The sequence below is a fragment of the Trachemys scripta genome, chromosome 23 (genome assembly GCF_013100865.1).
Source record: "Trachemys scripta elegans isolate TJP31775 chromosome 23, CAS_Tse_1.0, whole genome shotgun sequence".
Classification (NCBI taxonomy): Eukaryota; Metazoa; Chordata; order Testudines; family Emydidae; genus Trachemys; species Trachemys scripta.
Window position 1 is genome coordinate 13,386,553 of NC_048320.1, and position 19,052 is coordinate 13,405,604.

Here is a 19,052-nt window from a genome sequence, read left to right on the forward strand (position 1 = left end):
GGTACATGTCTGTCAAAGGGCCCCAAGACTGAGGCAGACCAGGTGGTTCTCTTACTTGGCAAGGGCCTTGCCAGGCGGGTCCATCAGGGTGTGCCACTTGGAGGAATCGGTCAGCAGGCTGGGCAGGATGTGGCCAAGCAGGGATAACGTCAGCTGCTGCATGTCCAAGCAGAAGATGGCGTAGAGGAGCTCCACGGCCCGCAGCGTGTGCTCCTTGCGGGTTTCCTTCAGCAGCTCCTAGGAGGAGATGGTGGGGGACAAATCAAGGAGTGGGGAGTGGATTGGCAGCCCTGCCCCTATTGCCATGGATATGGGGATCGCTGGCGGCCATGGCTGTCACTCCTGCAAGGAACACACATTACCTGTGCTCAGCAAAAGGGAGGCAGCGTAATGTAATGGTTAGAGCAGAGATCTGGGAATCAGAATTCCTGGGTTCTAGTCCCAGCTTGGCCGTCAACTTGCCACTTCCTCCAACCTCCCCACCACCACCACCATCTGTGCCTCAATTTCCCCACCTGTAAACCTGGCACCATTCTACATACAGCCTCCTGCCGCCCATCCCCCAGGATGTACCTTGACCAGGTTGTTGCAGAACCAGTAGACGCCCCCCATGTGCAGCAGCGTGTCGAAGATGTGAATGGAGCGACTGTCGACCCAGCCCTTCTCCAGCACCTTGGTGAACACGCCTGTCAGGACCTCCTTGATGGGCTTCTTAGGGGGCAGCAGGTTCCAGTAAGGGATGGGGTCCGTCCCCGTGGAGGGGAATCGGATCTGCGTCGCCGTCTGCTGCAGGACGTCGGCGCACATGCGCTCCAGGATGGAGCTCATTATCACCACGCTGGGAAGCGAAGAGACACATGGCGGGGGCTGAATGAGAGGGTGCCCCGCACCCACAGCCTGGTCTCTGCAGATTCCTGCTTCCTACAACGTCCAGTTTGAGATTTAAAGCTACAAGAGGCAGGAAACTGAGCCAGGGGGGTAAACGTCCATAGCACGGCTCACCTTGTAACGGAGGGACTGGCTCCAGGACAGCTCGACTCCTCCCCTGCCACTCGAGATCTCCCTCCCCTGGAACATCCCTGGGCCAAGTAACATTTGGAAAACACTGATGCTTCTTTGCCTGCAGCAGCTGGAGGAGGAGGAGGAGCCAGCCCCATGCGCCCAACCAGTGCATGGTCGTTCCCTACAGTCTATTCGTCAGAGTTCTGCTCAAGCTAGTATTAGATGCCTCTAGTAACAGAGCCCCCTCCCCGCCGGAGACAAGGCCCCAGCCCTCCTGCCTTTCCCCACGTGACCACCCTCCTCACCGCTCGTTGTAGAACTGCAGTGTGTTCTCGCTTTGCAGGGACGTGGCCAGCTGCCGGATCATCTGCAGCGACTTGTCTCGCTCATCCAAGCCCAGCATGCGGACGTGGGCCACCAGCCAGGCCATGGTGCACACAGCCATGCTGCACACCTTCCCTTTGATGTTATCCGTGATTTTCTGAGGGCGAGACACAGGCAGACAGCTGAGGTTCTGCACCAGACACAAATGCAGCCCCGCCCCTGTTCCAATGACACCGCTCCGTCTTGTGTCGCTGGGGGAGTCCTGAAGCGACAGAGCCAAATCCACCCCGGTGCAACTCCATCCATTTCAGGGGGGTGGGTCTAGCCCCAGGGCCTTGCCCAATCCCGCTGAAGTCAGGGGAAAGCTTGGACCAGCCCCTTGGTGACAAGTGCTGAAAGCAAACGGTCATACACAGCGTTTCTACGGTGATCTTTCTCCCCAGACCGCAGAGCACTTGACAGAGTGGGGCGGGGTCAGCGTCGAGATCCCCCAATACAGATGGGGAAACCGAGGCACAGAGAGCAGCACCTCGCCCCAGGTCACAGGGCAGGATTTTGTGTGTCTCCCCCCTACCAAAGGGCTGGATGTTTGTTAGTTTCGAGCTCTGGAGGTGTAAATGCCCAGTGGGGAGAGCTTCCAGCAAAGAGCAAAATCTGGACCCCGCAATGGAGGACAAGGGAGATTTGGACTCGGTCCTAAGCGAGAGTTTACACCCGCATCCAACTTTGCTGGCATTAGACGCTTGCATTGTGAAGGCTGATACCGCTGAGCGCGTACATGGTGAGCGGTGAAATTCCAAGCCTGGTTTCTTTGTTTTAGCTGAAGGCTGGTGAAAGATGCTGGATTGGCCGTTCTAGAGACCAACGTCCCTGTTTACCAAACCCTTCTGGAAACAGCCAGCCCAGGGAGGTTTGTGCCTCGGCTCTACCCCAGCGGGGGAGGACTCGCCCAAGGTGCCCGGGGACGAGGCAGCGCAGCAGCTACCTGAATCGACTCGAAGGTGAGCACTCCGTTCTCCCAGGCATTGAGGATCTCCAGGATGGCCGCCGAGATGCTCAGACATGCCTCGTGCCACTTCATTTGCCTGCCGGGACGGGGAGGGAGAACTGGTCAGGGGCACAGGATACCTTTAAATGCTCACTCACCATGACCGCAGCAGCCCAAAGAGGCAAGTCAAGTACTGGCGGGAGCATGGGTCCCACGGACAAGCCACACCGCTGGCCCTCTGCCTAGGCTGGGTTCTGGTAGCTCTTTGAGAGGGGAATGGGGCTGAAGCAAACTGCTCTGTTGGGAATCTGGCTCAGCCTAGGCTGGAGTATGGGTGAGAGTCGGGTCCCCCCCAACACACACACACACCCGCCCCCCCCGCACACACGGGAGCTACGTACACCAGCTTCATTTCCGAGGAGCTGTTCAGCAGAGCGACCAGTGATTCCACCTTGGTCGAGTCGGGCCGGAAGCAGGGATGATCTGGGTTGAGGATTTTCCCCTCCTCCGGCATGCAGGTCTGCATCCAGGTCTCAAAGAACGGCACCTCCCCAGTGGGGCTGGACTCAGAGAGGATCACCTGGAAAGAGGCCCCAAGCAAAGGCATCCTAAGAGAACGCGGAGCAGCCCAGCCAACACACAGCTCACAGCTGAAGCAACAGCAACACATAGTGGCCAACGTGGCTAATGTCAGGTGACTATTCCTGATGGAAAGGCAAATCCCCGTGGTTCTGGCCAGGTCCAATGAGGCGAGTTACTCTCTGCCCTCAAAGTGTCACTCTCCCAAGGGAATCTCCTTCCCTTCCTGTTGTGCGGTGCACAGACTGCACATTCCACCCCAGAGGTGGCTGCATTCCAGTGACAGAGTGGAAGCAGATCCTACATCAGCCTCTAAAAAGTGCTCTTTGGAAGGCGGACACGACTGCCATCGGGACCTGGCGAATCTGTCCCAAGCAGGGATTCTTGCCCGGCCAACTCCTCAGATGCAGAGTGGCCCCAAACCCTCCTAGGCGTCCCTTGCTTCCCTACAAACCAATCACTCCAGGTCCCTGGCAGTGTTTGGGGCAAGGACTTCCCCCAACACACCTGTGCACAGGAAATCCCGGCAGCGAGGAAGCCAAGGATTATCCTGGGCTTGCAGGAGCCGGGAGGTTTGCATCAGGCTGGCCTCCTCACCTCTGGGTTGCTGGTGTGTGGAGCCTCCCCGAGGCCCCCCCAGCCCGCGTTTGGAAGCAGGGCTGTGGGAGGAGCCGACAAGGAGCAGGCTCTGCTGCACAGCATGGAAATACCAGAACGCAGACCAGCTGCAATGCAGCCGAGTGCCGAGGACTCCAGCTGAACCCACCCACAGCACAAAGTTAAACCAAAAGAAACCTGGCTAGGAAGGAGTCACCCCCCCCCCCCAAACAGCTGTTTCACTAGCCACCCAATTCCCTTGCCCAGTTATCTGCCCCCTTCATGGGCGTGTGCGACGCGCCAAAGGACTGAACTGCTAGGCTGTAGGCACGGGGAAAGCCAGCCCAACAGACACCAGCGTCTGCACTGCCTTCCTTGGCACTGCCGCTTCACTAGCTGTATGGTACCGTCACGAGGGGCCTGTGGGAGCCCCAGATGTAAGGGGGCTGCAGTCCGCCCCCCCCCCAGGGCAGTTCGGCTTTTAGACTCTCCAAGGAGGAGACACGGCTGTGAATTTCCCTGTTCAGAGTACAGGAGGCTGCTGCCTGGGCTACTGGCTAGATTGGGCACTGACACAACGGAGCGGGGCTGGATTGTGGAGTACGGCTGGCTCCCAAGCTGCGGAGATCCACGAATACCTGTATGTTTCCCTACTGAGTCTACAGGAATATCACTGCGCACTTCCCTAGCCCTCTAAGACATCACAAACAGTAAGCAAGCCCCACAAACCCCCGGAGAGAGACATTTTAGGATTACTTTAAGCAGCACCAAAATGCAGCCGCCTCTGGGGTGACACGCCATTGCTGTTCAGCAGAACCCAGTCAAGCGGCGCAAGGGTTTAGGATGGGAAATAATTAACAACAAAGCCAGCTGAAGCCGCAGGGTGCGTTTACTAGCAATCCTTTGTTCCTTTCTATCCCTTCCCCCCAGGGATCTACCAGGACCTTCCAAACATAGTGAATTAATCCTCACCACGCTCCTGAGAGGTGGGCATTAAAGACTGGGAAACTGAGGCAGAGAGCAGGGAAGTGTCTTATTCAAGGCCACAGAGCGAGTCAGTAGGACAACCAGAAACAGAACCCAGGAGTCCCGACTCATCTGTCCTAAGCTTTATCCTCCATAAGTTAGAAAAAGGAAGGTAGAATGGGAATTTGCCCAGGATAGAGAGGTTAACATGTTTGATAGCGGAGAGAGAGTTCCCCGTAACCACCCCTGGAGCTGCTCACTGCTAGAGCCGTCTGTATGGTATTCATACAGGCTAGGACAATGCTGCTTCCTTACCCAACTGGGGCCCTGGGGGCAAATGGGTGAGAAACAGACCCCCCAGAATCCAACAGGAACATGGGCATGGACAAGTGAAGGCGCTTGTGCCAGCGTTAGCACCTTGTTTCAGGAGCGTCAACAAAATGTTAACTGTAGTTGCACAGCGCCCCCAGGTGGGCATCTTTATATATTAATCTCTGCCTGAATATCAAAACTAAGCAGGAGGACACAGGATTCAGAGATGGGAAGAGACGTGGTGGATCCCTGAGCCCGTCTCGCCAGAGGTTAATCCGGACCCAGTTCTAGGAAACAAAGCAGGAGTGGGAGAGGATGGTTGTTTCCATCTCCGACTCCTGTGATGTTACAAGGTTACGCCAAACAGCCGCACTTCGTGGGTCTGACATGAGCGGCAGGGGGAGTAGGAACGTGAGAGCTGCGAAGGAAGGGGCAGGTTAAGCCAAAGTTAGGAGCGGCCATTGATTTTCACAGGTTCACAGGCTTCAAAGCGAAAAGGGCCGGCTATGATCATCTGATCTGACCCCTGCAGGACACAGCCCCAGGAGCTCGGCCAGGGACCCCTGCAGCAGATGAACCATTCTGTCATGCCCAATAATGGGGGTGGCCTCAGTTTGGGGGTGCCAGCTGGCAGCCCTTTGACCTGATTTTCACAGGTGCTGAGCACCCGCCATTCACTTCAACTGGAGTCTTGGGTGCTCAGTGCTTCTGGGGAGGGGAAGAAACCAAGCAGGCCCTTGGCTAGCAGCTGAAGTCAGCAGCCACTGACAGACGTTTGGCTGGAAGTTAATTTCATGTCTCCATTGACAAGAGTAGAACGGGAGTTCCCACAGCTACCGGACCCAGCCACTAGAGAGACACCAAGGGTCACGGTGCATCAGGCTGGGCTATAGACGTGCTGCGTGGCCTGAGCTCACGTTATTCATTCAGGGTCTCCTAGCTAGATGGCACGAGCTCAGGCTTCCTGGAGACACCGGTCCGCAGAGCTGCACGGCCGGGGGGAGCCTACCTCAGAGCCGTAGGTCTGGGCGACGTGACACAGCATGAGGAAGGAAATGTCGAACAGCAGGGCCCTGACGGAGGCAGCTTTGGCTGTGGAGGAGACACCAAGCTGTTACCGGAGGATCTTTCCAACCCCAGCTTGCCCAGCTCAAGGCCCCAGTGGGATGCTATGGACGGACCCCCCACACCCCACTGCACTGGCGCATGCTGCCTCCCCTGGGGCGCCCGGCGCTCCTACTGGCAGGGAGAGCAGGGCAGGGCTCACACCGCCCAGATCTCCTGCATTGCGGCCTCACCTGAGGGCAGGGAACTTTCACTAACCCCCACCCCACATCCTAAGCCGAGAACCTGCTGCACCGAGCCTGGAGCTAAGCCTTCCCTCCAGCCAATGGAAGGTCAGAGCATTTCACAAGTTTAATCACATGCAAATATATTCAGAATCCTTATCTTGGGTCCTGTGCTCAGACATCATCCCTTCCAAAGAGGGAGGGGCTAAGGGGCACTGGCAGCAGGCCAATCTCCCCCTCCCCCCTCAGGGGGAGGAAAGGGGGACTCATCTCCCCGCCCCCCCAGCACAGAGCCCCCTGACCTGCGACTGAGTGGGGGACGAGCTGCGGGGGCTGCAGGGTAATGCACACTTGCTACCAGAGAGGATAAAGAACGCCAGTGAGCCCTGCACCCGGCCAGATCGATTGAATGCCCCCGTGCGCAGGCAGCCCCCGGCTGGGACAGTGCTCGCTACTGTTACCCCATGGCGTTAACCCTGCCAGACCGGGGTGCCCTCTGAAAGGGCCCAGGCACGGCTCCTCCACACTCAGCAGTAAGGGGCTCTACCGTTCAAGCTGCCATGTCACACTTACAGCCTTCTCCGCTGATGTGCTTGGTAAATTCATTCAGCCTGAAGAGAGGCAGAGAAAGAAGCAATGAGGCACCATAGCCGTGTGTTCAGTCTCTGTGGCTGGTGAAACTGAAACCTCTTTCCCCCCAGAGCAGGGCAGGCTGCCCACGCACGCTGCCCCCCGCCAACCCTCCACGGCAGCTCAGGCCCAGCTGGGACCCTCTCCCCAACCAGCGCCGGCCGCCCAGTTCCCACCAGCTCCTTTCTCTGCTGGCCCCATCCAAAGATGGAAGGGGAAGGAGACCAGACACTGGGCTGGGACTCTGTAAGTCTGGTTTCAGTTCCCAGCTCAACAACGCGTCCCCTCATCACTTCATCTCCCGGGGCCTCCACTGCCCAGGGTCCTTGCTCTCCCCCACTCTGTGTCTGCCCGGTCTGGTTAGCCTGGGAGTCCCTGCATCCAGGACTGTCTCCCTGTGTCAGTGCAGCACGCAGCACACCCTGATCTCGGCTGGGGCCTCTAGCCGCTGCTGCTCCAGCCATCAATCCTAGCCGAGGAACAGCACGTGCCACATTTGACCTGGGTGCACTGAACAGGGGAATCCAGGCTAACACAGGAGATTCATAGATTCAAGGACTGGAAGGGACCTCGAGAGGTCATCGAGTCCAGTCCCCTGCCCGCATGGCAGGACCAAATACCATCTAGACCATCCCTGATAGACATTTATCTAACCTACTCTTAAATATCTCAAGAGATGGAGATTCCACAACCTCCCTAGGCAATTTATTCCAGTGTTTAACCACCCTGACAGTTAGGAACTTTTTCCTAATGTCCAACACATTAATCTGCACATAATGTGCAGATGGCACACTGCATGTGCACACCTGTTCTAAGAAGCCGGTACCCCCACATCAGCCTGACCCACTATCACGCCCCAGCTGCATTGGCTCTTTGGTTCGCACTCTCTTTTCATATGCTTGAGTGGTTTGAAGTTTTGAACGCGTGCAAATGACTCCACACCCCCAGCCTGGGTTCTGCCCAAGACTGTCTGACGATAGTAACAATTCTCAAGAATGAGTCCAGCTGACAGGCAGGACTTTATCGTGTCGAAATAGGAAAAGGCCCTGCTTATGTATATTACTGTAATACTCGGACACCCCACTTCGGAGTTTGCTGGGTGCTGCCAAAGCCGGCTGCGTCACTGTACCCATCGTGTGAGAGGACACAAAAACCAGATCGATCCAGCCTTGTCGTATCTCCTGCATGTTTGCGGCCACCAGCTTCCCTTGTTTTGCTCAGAGGTGGGAGGTCTGAGGCACAAACCTGCTACACGGCTGCCCCGGCACCCCGCGCCCAGCGCTAACCCAGCACAGACAGTCTCGCTGGAGTCACTCACTTGATGAACTTCCGAGCAAAAGATTTCAGCTTCCCCGTCGCTGCTGCAGCTGCTAACAGCAGATCCAGGCTCTTCCCAGAGAGCATGTGGCCCAAGACGCCGAGTAGCCCCTCGGGGGATTTGGAGTGATCTGCATCCATGGTCTAGTGAAAAAAGGGGGGGGCGGGGAACAAAGCAGTTTTAAACAGTATTATAAAGCGGCTGTAGAACTCTGGGCATGACTGGAGCTCTCTGATTGGCTGTCGGTAACGCCATATGCAAGTCAGTCATCGTCAGAAGCCACGTGGTTCTGGTCTACATGAGAACACGAGAGAGGGATCAGACCTGCCAGACAGCGCTCTAGCATTGCTCAGCCACCACCCAAGGACAGCTGTAATTACCCATAATCCACCACCTGCTGCGGCTCGAGCGGGACCTGTGGAACAAAATGTACTTGCTGATTCCGAAGCTCGGGGAGCGTGGCGGCCATAACAATGCAGGGAAAGACTGCGTCCGCCTGCATGAGCTGTGTGTGTGTTATCCAGAGAGAAAGGAGCTGGGAGCAGGACGGTCACAGAGTTCTCTGCCTGCAAAGGCCTGAGTCATGCTGTTACAGCCCGATGCTTTCACATGCTGCATAAGGTCACTGCTTCCAGACGCAGTTAAAGGGATGGCTTGGCATGGGGCACAGCCCCTCTGACTCTTACCGCCACTAGAGCGGAACAGGACACCAGTCGATCCCAATGGCGCGGCATAGGGCTGCTGGCGGCCAGCCGCCCCCAGTGAGCCTGCCCCTAAGGCTGGCTAGAGACGCCGCCTTTCCCCCAGCACTGGGAGAGAACCTGGAGCATTACAGCCGCTCACGAGCGATCAAGCAGCGGTCTGGGACGGGGGGCACGGGGGAAGTTACCTTGAGGATGTTGGTGACAGTGGGCTCGGCTCTCAGGATGAGCCCCGGGTTGGGCTGGATGTTGGCATTCTCTGCCGACTTCAAGCGTGGCGCATGCTCCCGGTCGGCCGTCCTGGGGGGGGATATGCATGGAGACGAGGGAATCAGAGAGGAGGAGCCCCCTCTTCCCCCTGCTTTGCAAACAATGCGATCCCCCACTCCCTTCTCCAAGAGGGTCAGGGTCAATACAGCCCGCGGGAATGCAGCACCCACGCCCCTCCCCACGCAGGGAGCCTGTGGCCAGCCAGACCAGCAGATCTGAGCCGAGGAGGCAGTTCCCTGGGTCAACAAGGCCCCCTTCCCTCCCAGCCCCCATAGCGTGCTCAGCAGAGCCCAGCAAAGGCCATTCTATTCCAGCTGGACACCTAGAATCTTTTAGCCCCCGTCTCACGGGCTCTTTCTTTAGGGTTTTGATGGCTGGTTAGATCCAAGCAGTCCCGTTAACTTCCTCACAGCGGAATAAAGACACTCAGAGCCCCCAGAAGTGATCCCCGGGGGGACAGGATGGCAGCAAGACCCAGCTGCTGTCAATGTGCAGGAATTTCACAGGGGAACTCCCAAGGCAGCAGAGCTGGGGGCCTACCGTTTGGCGACCAGGTTGGTCATGTGGGCCTCAGACAGCAGTCCCTGCTTGCTACACTCCTGCAGGAGCAGACTGGTACAGTCACAGCTGGAATTGAGAGAGATGGAGCTAAGGGCACAAGGAATCACACACACACGCTCACTGTCCCGCATTAGGGTGGGAGCGGGAAAGCAGCTTCAGAGAGGCCAGAGCTTTCATGCGTCTGACCAAAGCAAAGGAGACTGCATTGTGAAGTGCGGGGTCAGGACTCCGGGGTTCCAGCCCCACGTTTAGGCAGACGTTGGGAGCCTAGTAACTCAGACAAGAGACAGACTCAGAACTGGGTTCTCGCTCTTTGGCGTTGTCAGGCCACTGTACCACTGGGCACATTAGTTCTGTCAGAACGGGGCGAACAATACTTACCCACCTCACAGAGGGGCCCGCCAGCTCGTTTGTTTGTAAGGTGCCTCGGAAGCGGAGAGCGTTATGAACATGGGACTCAGCTGTTAAACACTTGCTGTAGGGAGGGGAAATGAGGCACGGGACACTTGGGGAGAGAAAAGCTGCCCTCCAGACTGTATGCCAGCCTCAGGAACAGCCAGCGGGAAACGTGCCGGCAGTGGTTCAATACCGCCTCAACGGCTAAGAGCAAAGCCAGGACGCTGTAACCAGGCACTGAAGGCTGGGCTGGGCGTTCTGCCACAGATCCAGGTGCTCAGAAACCAGGGATTAAAAGTAAAATTGGAGCCAAGTTTTCTACTAGGTGTTAAGCCCAGGACACAGGCCAGTTTTACCCATTCGGGGCTGTGGGACTCCTCCGGGAAGAGGGACGTGCTGTCCCCATGGTTCTGTGTGCAGCCCAAAGGTTCTCAAAGGAATCCAGCCATTCCCACGGCAGTGAGGAGGAGACCCTGCACATGGCATACAACAGGCGGGCCTTTCCACATGCTTAGGCCCTTTCCCCTGGGTGCTCCGAGGTCAGGCGCAGACACAGGAGGGAGGAGGACTCACTTGCATCGCTGATCAGCTTTGTCCAGCAGAGGGGTGAGTTTCAGCAGGAACTCAAAGGCACAATTCACGTCCTCGGTGAAATCCTGCAGCCACACAAGAGGCAAGCGCTCGATCAGACCTCGCTTCACAAGGTACATAAGATTCTTTCAGCTCAAGCAACAAAGCCACTCAGAAACTTGGGCTCGATTCTTCCCCATCAGCTGAATAACTCTGCACAACTTCACACTGATGGCCCAACAAAGTGTTGGCCGATCAGTGTGACGTTAGCAAAGGGATGGATTATCCTACGGTGCTTCCGGGACACGGGGAAGGCTGGGGGGCCAGAGTCTGCTATTCAGAGGTGCCGGCTCCCACTGCGGTCACAGCACTGCATGAACCCAACCCTCAGCACCAACGGGAGCTGCAGACGCTTGCCATGAAAGTCAGGCCCCGTCTTCCAATCGGGCATTACAAGCTGACTCAACAAGGAGAGGGGGGAGATTCTCAGGAACGGGCTGGGCTGGTGTTTTATTGTGGAGTTCCCACCCCTCGAAACAAAATCACCCACAGCGATAGTAAAAGAGCGCTGGGGTAGCGCAGTCAAGCAGGGACGACTTGTGACCACTGGCTATAAACCTTCCCCCACTGTGTGTCAGCCTAGACCAGCTATTACAGCGGGACCCCATCCTCCCATCGCACCCCTGAGGCCAGGAGGTGTCTCCTACCCCGGTGACATCTCAGCTTTTAGCCTGTAAGCTCCTGGGGGCAGGGACTGCCCTTGGCCACATGGCCCCAATGTTGCCGAGACTTATGGTTACGGAAACCAAGGGTCCTGCTGACCAATCAGATCATTCCTGGTGCAAAGCTGAGCACGGGCCTATGTCTCTGAGGGAGCAAGGTCTATATCTGCACAGTGTCTAGAACAACAGGGCCCCAAACTGGCTGGGAGGGGTGAGGGTTTACACAGAGCCCCTGCTACGGCGGAGGGGGAAGGAGGACCCTGGTATGGGAGGCACACACAACCCCAGGCAGAGGGGCCGAGTTTCAGAGAGTCCCTGAAATAAAGGGAGGTAGGAGGGTGGCACTCAGGAGTTGGGGGAGGGATGCAAGGAGCCCCTGGTGTGTACAAGCTCAGACAACACAAGTTACAAAGCAGGTGACCTCCCAGGCTACTAGACACACACACACACACACACACACACGCTACTGCACTGTAAATGATCCATACTAAATACGAACAGTCACAGCAACTCACCTTCTCTCCCTGGGGATATTTCTTTAGTTTAACCAGAACCTGAGGGATCTGAAAGAAACAGTTGTTTCAAACATTCAGATCTAGCCCAAGAGATCCTGGGTGCGGAGACTCAGGCTCGTGCAGCACAACACATGGCTCCCACTCAGGAGTCATGGCAGAAGACCCCCACCCTAGAGGAACCCTCCCTAAGAGCTGCCCCAGCGATCCATCTAGTCAACACCCTGGGACCATCTGGTCCCAAGGAAGGTGGGAGGGAAGCCCCCTAGTGGACATTTATGGAATCGCCCGCACAAAAGGGAAGCATCACAATTTCTTCCTAACCCACCTCCCCATCGCTCAGAGCGGGCTTCGGCCCTGAAGCAGGAGCATCTGTTCATTTCCACAAGGTCCTCGATTCCCTTCACACCTGTCAGTCCCAGCGGAGATTACAGGGGACGAGATGGAGGAATACGAAGCTGTAACGTGTTGAGCTTGTTCTGGGGAATCAGTTTCTATCCCCCGTCCTTTTTTTACAGAGAGAGGACAGGAGCTGGGACAGGGGATCCAGGGCCATCTGCTGCTGTTTACGTTGGGGAGGGGGGAAGAAAGAAGCTGAACACATAACCTTTCCATCTGCCAAGGACAAAGGAGGAATGCGAAAAAGCAACAGCACCAGGGGCTTAACACAACACTTACTTCCCCCTCTGATCTAAACCAGACAGTCACTTAGCATTTCGAAGGCATTCTGCAAGCATAGCCTTCCAATGGAAGGCGATCACCCCTGCTTTACAGATGGGGAAACTGAGGCGGGCAAGGCCAAAGCAACATGGTAGTGCTAAGAACAGAACCCAGGTCTCCTGGTTCTCAACCATGCGCGTTAACCACCATCCCCACATTGCACACCGGGACCAAAAGCTCCGAGGAGAAACACGTGAGGCATGGGGGGGAGGAGGCAGAGAAGCTATGAGACTTGAACCTTGGGACCATCACCACGTTGCTGAGCCAGCTCTCGGCTGACAAATAAGATCAGGGCATCTCTGCATACAGCTGGATGAAGTCAAGCTGATGTCATGTCCCACAAGGGCGCAGGTTCTCCATTAAGCCAAGACCAACCGCGCCCCACAGCCAGGAACAAAGTGAGACTAAAGCGGTTTTGCAAAACTAAAATAAGCCCGACAAATCAATGTTTGGTGGCTTGTATAAAGGGCTGCTGCCTGGGGGCTCAGCCTCCGAGCCTGGGGTTTAATATGCTGTGTACAGCTGGGGCACGAAAAGGGTCCCCGGTGGGAGAGGAGAGAGAATTGCTGCGCCAGGCTTTGGCGCTCAGCAGGGTCCCGGAGGAGCCATGCAGTGGCACTCTGGGCTCTCGGCAGGGGCGGGATGCAGGACAAGGGGTTACCTTAAGGAAGGTGAAGGCCGTCCATTTCAGCTCCTCCGTCCCCTCCGGGGACTCGATCAGGCCCACGAAGCAGGCTTTCCAGATCTCCAGCACAAACAGCGGTGAAGGAATGCGCTACAAGTGGGATGGAACAGATCTCAGACCCAGAGAGTCTAAGGTAGGCCACTCACTCCACCCCCCACCCCATACACACACCCTACTGCGTGAGTCGTCAGCGGGGATCGAACCTGGAGCCTCTTGATTTAAAAGCAGGTGCCTCTGCTGCTTGAGCTGGAGTAACTCCGTTCACCAGAGGCACAAGCAGACTCCTACACGGACCAGCCACGAGGGCAGAGACCACCCCGCCACTAATGGGGGTGACGCACAACTGGATTTGGAGGGAGTCGTACTTCCCTGCATTTCTGTGCGAGATCAGGGGCCAGCCTCAGCCTCGCCCCCTCTGGTGCAAGCCAGACACCAAGACGAGAAATGGCCTGCCAAGGCCAGACAGATTCAGCACCACAGCTGGGATTAGAGCTCACGAGGCCCGGCTTCCAGTCCCCCTAGGCCACGCTGCCTCTCTGAGTCAGGATTCACCCAAGACAGTGAGGAGACGAGCTGCTGCTCCTTCGCTGTACCTGCATCCGCTTCACCATCATCAGCTGTTCCACGAGAGGCTGGGTCTCTCCCGTGAGGTTCATGGTTCCTTCCAGCAGCACCACGGCATGCACGGTGGGGAAGCCGGTTTTGTTCAACTGCTCGGAGTGGGCTAAGAGCATGGTGGGTATGCTGCCAAAGAAGAACAGTGGTAGTCGGGCAGGGGGCTCGAGTGATGGTGGGGGATACCCTACACCCACCAGAGCTGAAGGTCACTGGGTTTGAACCCTCCCCTATGCTGCTGCCACGTCTGGGTCAGGACGGGCGACGGCCCTTAGACTCTTCTCTGGTTTGACAGATGAACCTTTGGGCACTGGCTAGGTCACTGGTGTTTAACACCCTGGGCGCTGGGCTTGTCCACATGGGGAAGTGAGTCCGGAATAAGGTCGGGTGAGAGTTTAAAGACTCTGGCTAGCTCCCTGCATGGACACTCTTCGTACAGAACAGAATCCATGTGGGCCTTAGTCCAGAATCGCTATTCCGGCCATGTTCCCATGTAGACAAGGCCGGAGAGTTAAAGGAGGAGGGGCTGCTGAGGGGGTACCATGAATGGGACTTCCAGCCTGCGACGCAACTGAGTTCCACCTAGCCCGGCATACTCCCTGCCCGCTGCCAGCTCCCAACCCCTCCATCAACTCAGGGGCAGGACAGGCGGTACAATGGGCACAGGAGACGCCTGGGAGGAGCATGAGGCTCTCTGACCTCTTGGGCTTCTTCTGGCCGGCAGCAGAGGAGCAGGGACGCAAACATGGGCAAGAGCAGAGTCCACAGGCATCAGCCGGGAGCCCTCCTGGGATGTGTCAACGGGAGCCGCCCGCTCACCCCCAATGCTGCTCCCACAGCTACCCTGGCTGTCCCAGCCGACGGGCGGAGCAGGTGCCCGGGCCCACCCCCCCAACCCGTCACCCCAAGTGCCCGGAAGGCAAAGCAGTGGGGCTACCTCTTGACCAGGGAAATGCACTCGTCTGCCTGGCTGCGCAGCTGGGGGTGGCTGAGGTTGCTCAGATTCTCCCCCAGTTTGATCAGCGACTGCTCTATGGTGCTCCACGAAGCTGGAAGGAAAAGGGGGGGCGGGAAACGTAAGATTTGCAATGCGGGGATCCCAGGGAGTATCTGAGAGTCCCGGCAGGTCTGTAAAACGGAGAGGTCCTGGCAAGGGCTGGGACTTGCCTAGGAACTCAAGGGAGTAGGCAGCCAAGTCCCGTTGGATTTCATTGGGAACGAGGTGCCCGACTTCCACAGGCGCCTGTGGGAATCGCAGCCGAAATCTGTTCTGCCTCAGCGTCGCTCTGGGACACCGCTCGGCTTTGCGTAGCGCCTCTCCAGGTGTGCTGGGGAAAGCCCTACTGCAAGGGAGCAAGTCTGCAGCAGCCATTAGCTCCCCCAGCCTTCATGCTAAGCCGACTCCTCTTCCGGGGCGGCGGGGACCAGGGGGCAGGCAGCGCGGGTGCCATGTCAGGGAGCAGGTGGCTACAGCGATTGAGACAGCAGAGGAACGGGTGTTGGAGCGGCAGGGACAAAGAAGGCCACGGGAGCGGGAAGCAGTGATGGCAGGGCTTGGCTGAGTGGGGGAAAGGAGAGGAGGAGTGGAAGACCATCCCCCAGGGGATGGCAGCGAGAGAGACAAGAGGAGGGAAGCTCTGGAGTTCAGGTCTGGCCATGGCAGAGACACCAGCAAGACAAGACAAGGTGAGAGGGTGGGACGGACAGAGCAACACCGGTAACGGCCCAGCGACATACACGTCTCTTCCAGCTTGCCGATGTGAATCAGGGCCCGGTTTTTGGTGCTCCCCAGGATCTTCTCCAGCCGCTCCAGGCACATTTTCAGCTGGTTCTCAGCAGCCGCCTGGTCCAGCATCTCTTTGAACTTCTCCGTATAGAAGGCCGCGCAGCGCAGCATCCAGTTGAGGGCGCTCATCAGGGCCCGGCATAGGCCAATGCACTCCTCTGCTTTGCCATGGCAGCTGAGAGAGGGGGGCAGAAGAAAAGAGTAGGTTTGAATGTCTCATGATGGGACCTTCCCCTTATTCCAGCTAGCCAGGCTCCCCCACCACTGCTGCATCCAAACACCTAACAATCCTACAGAGCGAGGTCAGCTTAACTACATCCCGCAGGGCTGTGAGAAAACCACCCCCTGTGCAACGTAGTTACACTGACCTAAGCTCTGGTGTAGACACCGCTAGGCCCATGGACGAATCCATCTGTCAACCTACCTACCACCTCTCGGAGAGCTGGATTTACTACAGCGAGGGAAGAACCCCTTCTGTTAGTGGAGGAAGGGTCTGCACTACAGTGCCACGGGGTGCTGCTGCAGCGTTTCTAGTGTAGACACACCCAAAGGGAGACGCTCAAGGTCACACAGGGAGCTGGGGAATTGACCCCGAGCTCTGCACCTTAACCACTGGACCATCCTCCCTCCTATTCATGTGGCTGAATTGCATCCACCTGTTGACTGTTTTTCCCTCCTCGACTCGCACAAAGCACTTTGTCACGCTTATAACCTCCAGTATGGCTGAAAAATCTCACCCTCTCGGGGTGTTCCTGGCCGCTCCGGTCTTTTAATTAAAGGGATACTTTTCTAAGCCCCCAATTGAATTATCTTGCCAAAAGTGATCAGTATTGATCAGCAAACTACGGGGTGGGAGTTCTCCTTCTGGAGCACAAATCAGAGGTTTGGATCTAATTAAATGGAGGATCAAATTAACCGGGGACTGGATGAAGCGGCCAGCTTTGTATTTGGCCAGCGGCAGCTCCTTGTCAACAGTTGGTGACAAATGAATATTAATTGTTGCAATTCTGCTTCATGAAAGATAAGAGCAGCTATTTCCGCTTTCCTACCCCATCTCTTCACTCCCCTGCACAGACTAAGCTCAGCGATATCGTTGATGCCTTTAAACAGGTTTAGTTGGGTTTTTAGGTAAACTACAAGCATTCTGGGTTTGAGAGAAACGGTTTAATGCCCCGAATCATCGACCGAACATCAGCCCCTCGCTCGCTCTCTGGACACAGTCTCAGCCACGTCACAGCAAACGCCTACGGACTAGCAAGACGCAAATGCTCAAGGTTGCAAGAATGGCCAGCCGTGTTCAAAGACAGAAGTACGAAGGGCTGCAACAGGGAGGTGCATTGGCAGTGCTGGGTGTGCACAGTCCGGGAGGTGCCGCAGGTGAGGACTGAGATCCATTAGCAGGGATATCATCCCTCACATTGACGGTTTAAGCCTACCTCTAACTACTGGGGCTGAGGAAGAAATCTTTCCGTGGATGCAGGTTACCCCAGAATGCCAGATGCAGGGTTTCTTGTACCTTCGTATAAAGCAGGCACTGGCCATGGGCAGCAACAGGACACTGGCCTGGACAGGCCACTCCGGCAATTCCAATATTCCCTGTGTTTAGCGCAGCTGTGTGGGGCGTCCAGGACTGGACTAGCAGGAGGGCTGTCAATCAAGGTGCACAGGCAGAGCTGAGGGAAGTGACCTGCCCAGATCCTACACCAGGGGCTGCCAAACTTTTGTTTGGCATGACCCCATTGTAATGAACCATTTCCTCCTGGGACCCCAGACAGCAGGATGATGTCGTTTTCAAGGGCAAAATGGCATCCTCCGCAGAGCGTGACCTCGCACACACCACAGGTGAGGTCACATTGCATGGACGATGCCATTTGCTCTACAAAATGGCGTCCCCCATGCAGCGTGACCTCATACATATGGTGCATGTGGGGTCATGCTGTGCAGAGGATGCTACTTTGTAGAACAAAATGGCATCCTCCATGCATCGTGACTTCGCATGCATCATACATGCGAGGTCATCAAGTGCCATCCTCCATACTCTAGGGATCACTGCGACCCCACTGGCTGATGGCACGACCCCATTTGGGGGTGCGACCCACAGTTTGGGAACCGCTGTCCCACATATCCACTACTCCTGGCTCGTCAGTGTTATTGATCTTTGCCTTTGAGGGGCATTAGTGCAACTCCTCCCACAGCGTCATCACACAGCCCTTCAGAAGAGAGCACAATGGAACAGAACAGCAGCATGGTACCTGAGCCGATCACAAAACATATCCATGATCTCCAGCAGGGACTGGACGCAGAGATCTCGGGAGAAGTCATCGAACTACAACACAGGAATACAAGGGGATTTTGAAACCAGACGCATTGAATACAGATTTCAGTTTTTAAACAGAAACATTACAAGATAGTCTGCGTCCCACTCTGGGATAGGACAGGGCTCCCAGCCAAGAGTTTTTATTGGCAGCTAGTTCATAGCTACTCAGAAATGAAGGATGTATTAACAGGAATGGTGTAGGCAAGACACAAAGAAATTCTACCACTCTGCTCAGCACCGATGAGACAGTTCTGGGCACCACGCTTCAAGAAAGACGTGGACAAATTGGAGAAAGTCCAGAGGCGAGCAACAAAAAATGATTAAAGGTCTAGAAAACATGACCTACGATGGAAGAGTGAAATAAATGGGTTTGTTTAGTCTGGAGAAGCAAAGACTGAAGGGAAACATGATAACAGTTTTCAAGTACGTAAAAGGGTGTTATAAAAAGGAGGGTGATAAATTGTCCTTCTCCACTAAGGACAGGACAAGAAGTACAGGGCTTAAATTGCAGCAAGGGAGGTTTAGGTTGGACATTAGGAAAAACTTCCTGTCAGGGTGGTTAAGCACTGGAACAAATTACTTAGGGAGGTTGTGGAATCTCCATCATAGGAGATTTTTAAAAACAGGTTAGAGCAGTGAATCTCAGTGGTTCATCAGCCAAATTAGTGATCAACATTACCCAGAAGACCCACAATCATGTGAATTCATTGTCTCATTTACTATAGTACCATTCCGATGTAAACAGTAGGACAGGGGAAATATTTATATACATTACTCTCATAGCAAATAAGTTAATAACTTAGTGCAAGTTGATAACTTAATTGGTTAACAACACAGTAAAAGCCTCCTGATTGGTTAATAATTAAATCACACAGTGTTTTAATATCATGTGCCGCAAAGAGCCGCAGGAGACACATGAAATAGCCACTTGCGGCTCACGAGCTTTGTCTGAGTATCACTGGGTTAGACAAACGCCCGCCAGGGATGGTCTAGAGAATACATAGTCCTGCCTCAGTACAGGGGCTTGGACTCGATGACCCATCAAGATCTTTCTAGTCCTACATTTCTATGATTCTAGGTCAATGTTTCTCAACTGGTGGGTCGCGACCTGCCGGGAGGGGATCATGAAAGGCAGTCAGGGGCCACCAAGGGTTGGAAGTTTTATTACAATCTAAAGCAAAGAAAATCTCAC

General features: G+C 55.7%; 1 protein-coding gene and 1 non-coding gene across 3 annotated transcripts in view; both read right to left on the reverse strand.

Moving 5' to 3' along the window:
• MED24 (mediator complex subunit 24) overlaps nucleotides 1–19,052 on the reverse strand; it is a 32,061-nt gene that overhangs the window by 6,140 nt on the left and 6,869 nt on the right. For both annotated transcript variants that reach the window (XM_034755756.1, XM_034755755.1), the window contains exons 5-21: nucleotides 17,796–17,869; nucleotides 15,495–15,718; nucleotides 14,695–14,806; nucleotides 13,736–13,886; nucleotides 13,119–13,232; nucleotides 11,741–11,788; nucleotides 10,507–10,589; nucleotides 9,517–9,603; nucleotides 8,895–9,006; nucleotides 8,006–8,148; nucleotides 6,631–6,668; nucleotides 5,778–5,860; nucleotides 2,716–2,894; nucleotides 2,312–2,411; nucleotides 1,308–1,483; nucleotides 574–838; nucleotides 56–237 (exon numbers count right to left, since the gene is read on the reverse strand). In XM_034755756.1, the coding sequence (XP_034611647.1) occupies nucleotides 56–237; nucleotides 574–838; nucleotides 1,308–1,483; nucleotides 2,312–2,411; nucleotides 2,716–2,894; nucleotides 5,778–5,860; nucleotides 6,631–6,668; nucleotides 8,006–8,148; nucleotides 8,895–9,006; nucleotides 9,517–9,603; nucleotides 10,507–10,589; nucleotides 11,741–11,788; nucleotides 13,119–13,232; nucleotides 13,736–13,886; nucleotides 14,695–14,806; nucleotides 15,495–15,718; nucleotides 17,796–17,869 (2,171 nt within the window). The remainder of the gene's footprint in view (nucleotides 1–55; nucleotides 238–573; nucleotides 839–1,307; nucleotides 1,484–2,311; nucleotides 2,412–2,715; nucleotides 2,895–5,777; nucleotides 5,861–6,630; nucleotides 6,669–8,005; nucleotides 8,149–8,894; nucleotides 9,007–9,516; nucleotides 9,604–10,506; nucleotides 10,590–11,740; nucleotides 11,789–13,118; nucleotides 13,233–13,735; nucleotides 13,887–14,694; nucleotides 14,807–15,494; nucleotides 15,719–17,795; nucleotides 17,870–19,052) is intronic.
• Nucleotides 6,151–6,258, reverse strand: LOC117869459. Its single transcript, XR_004643816.1, has one exon. It is a non-coding gene; the product is annotated as a small nucleolar RNA SNORD124 (small nucleolar RNA).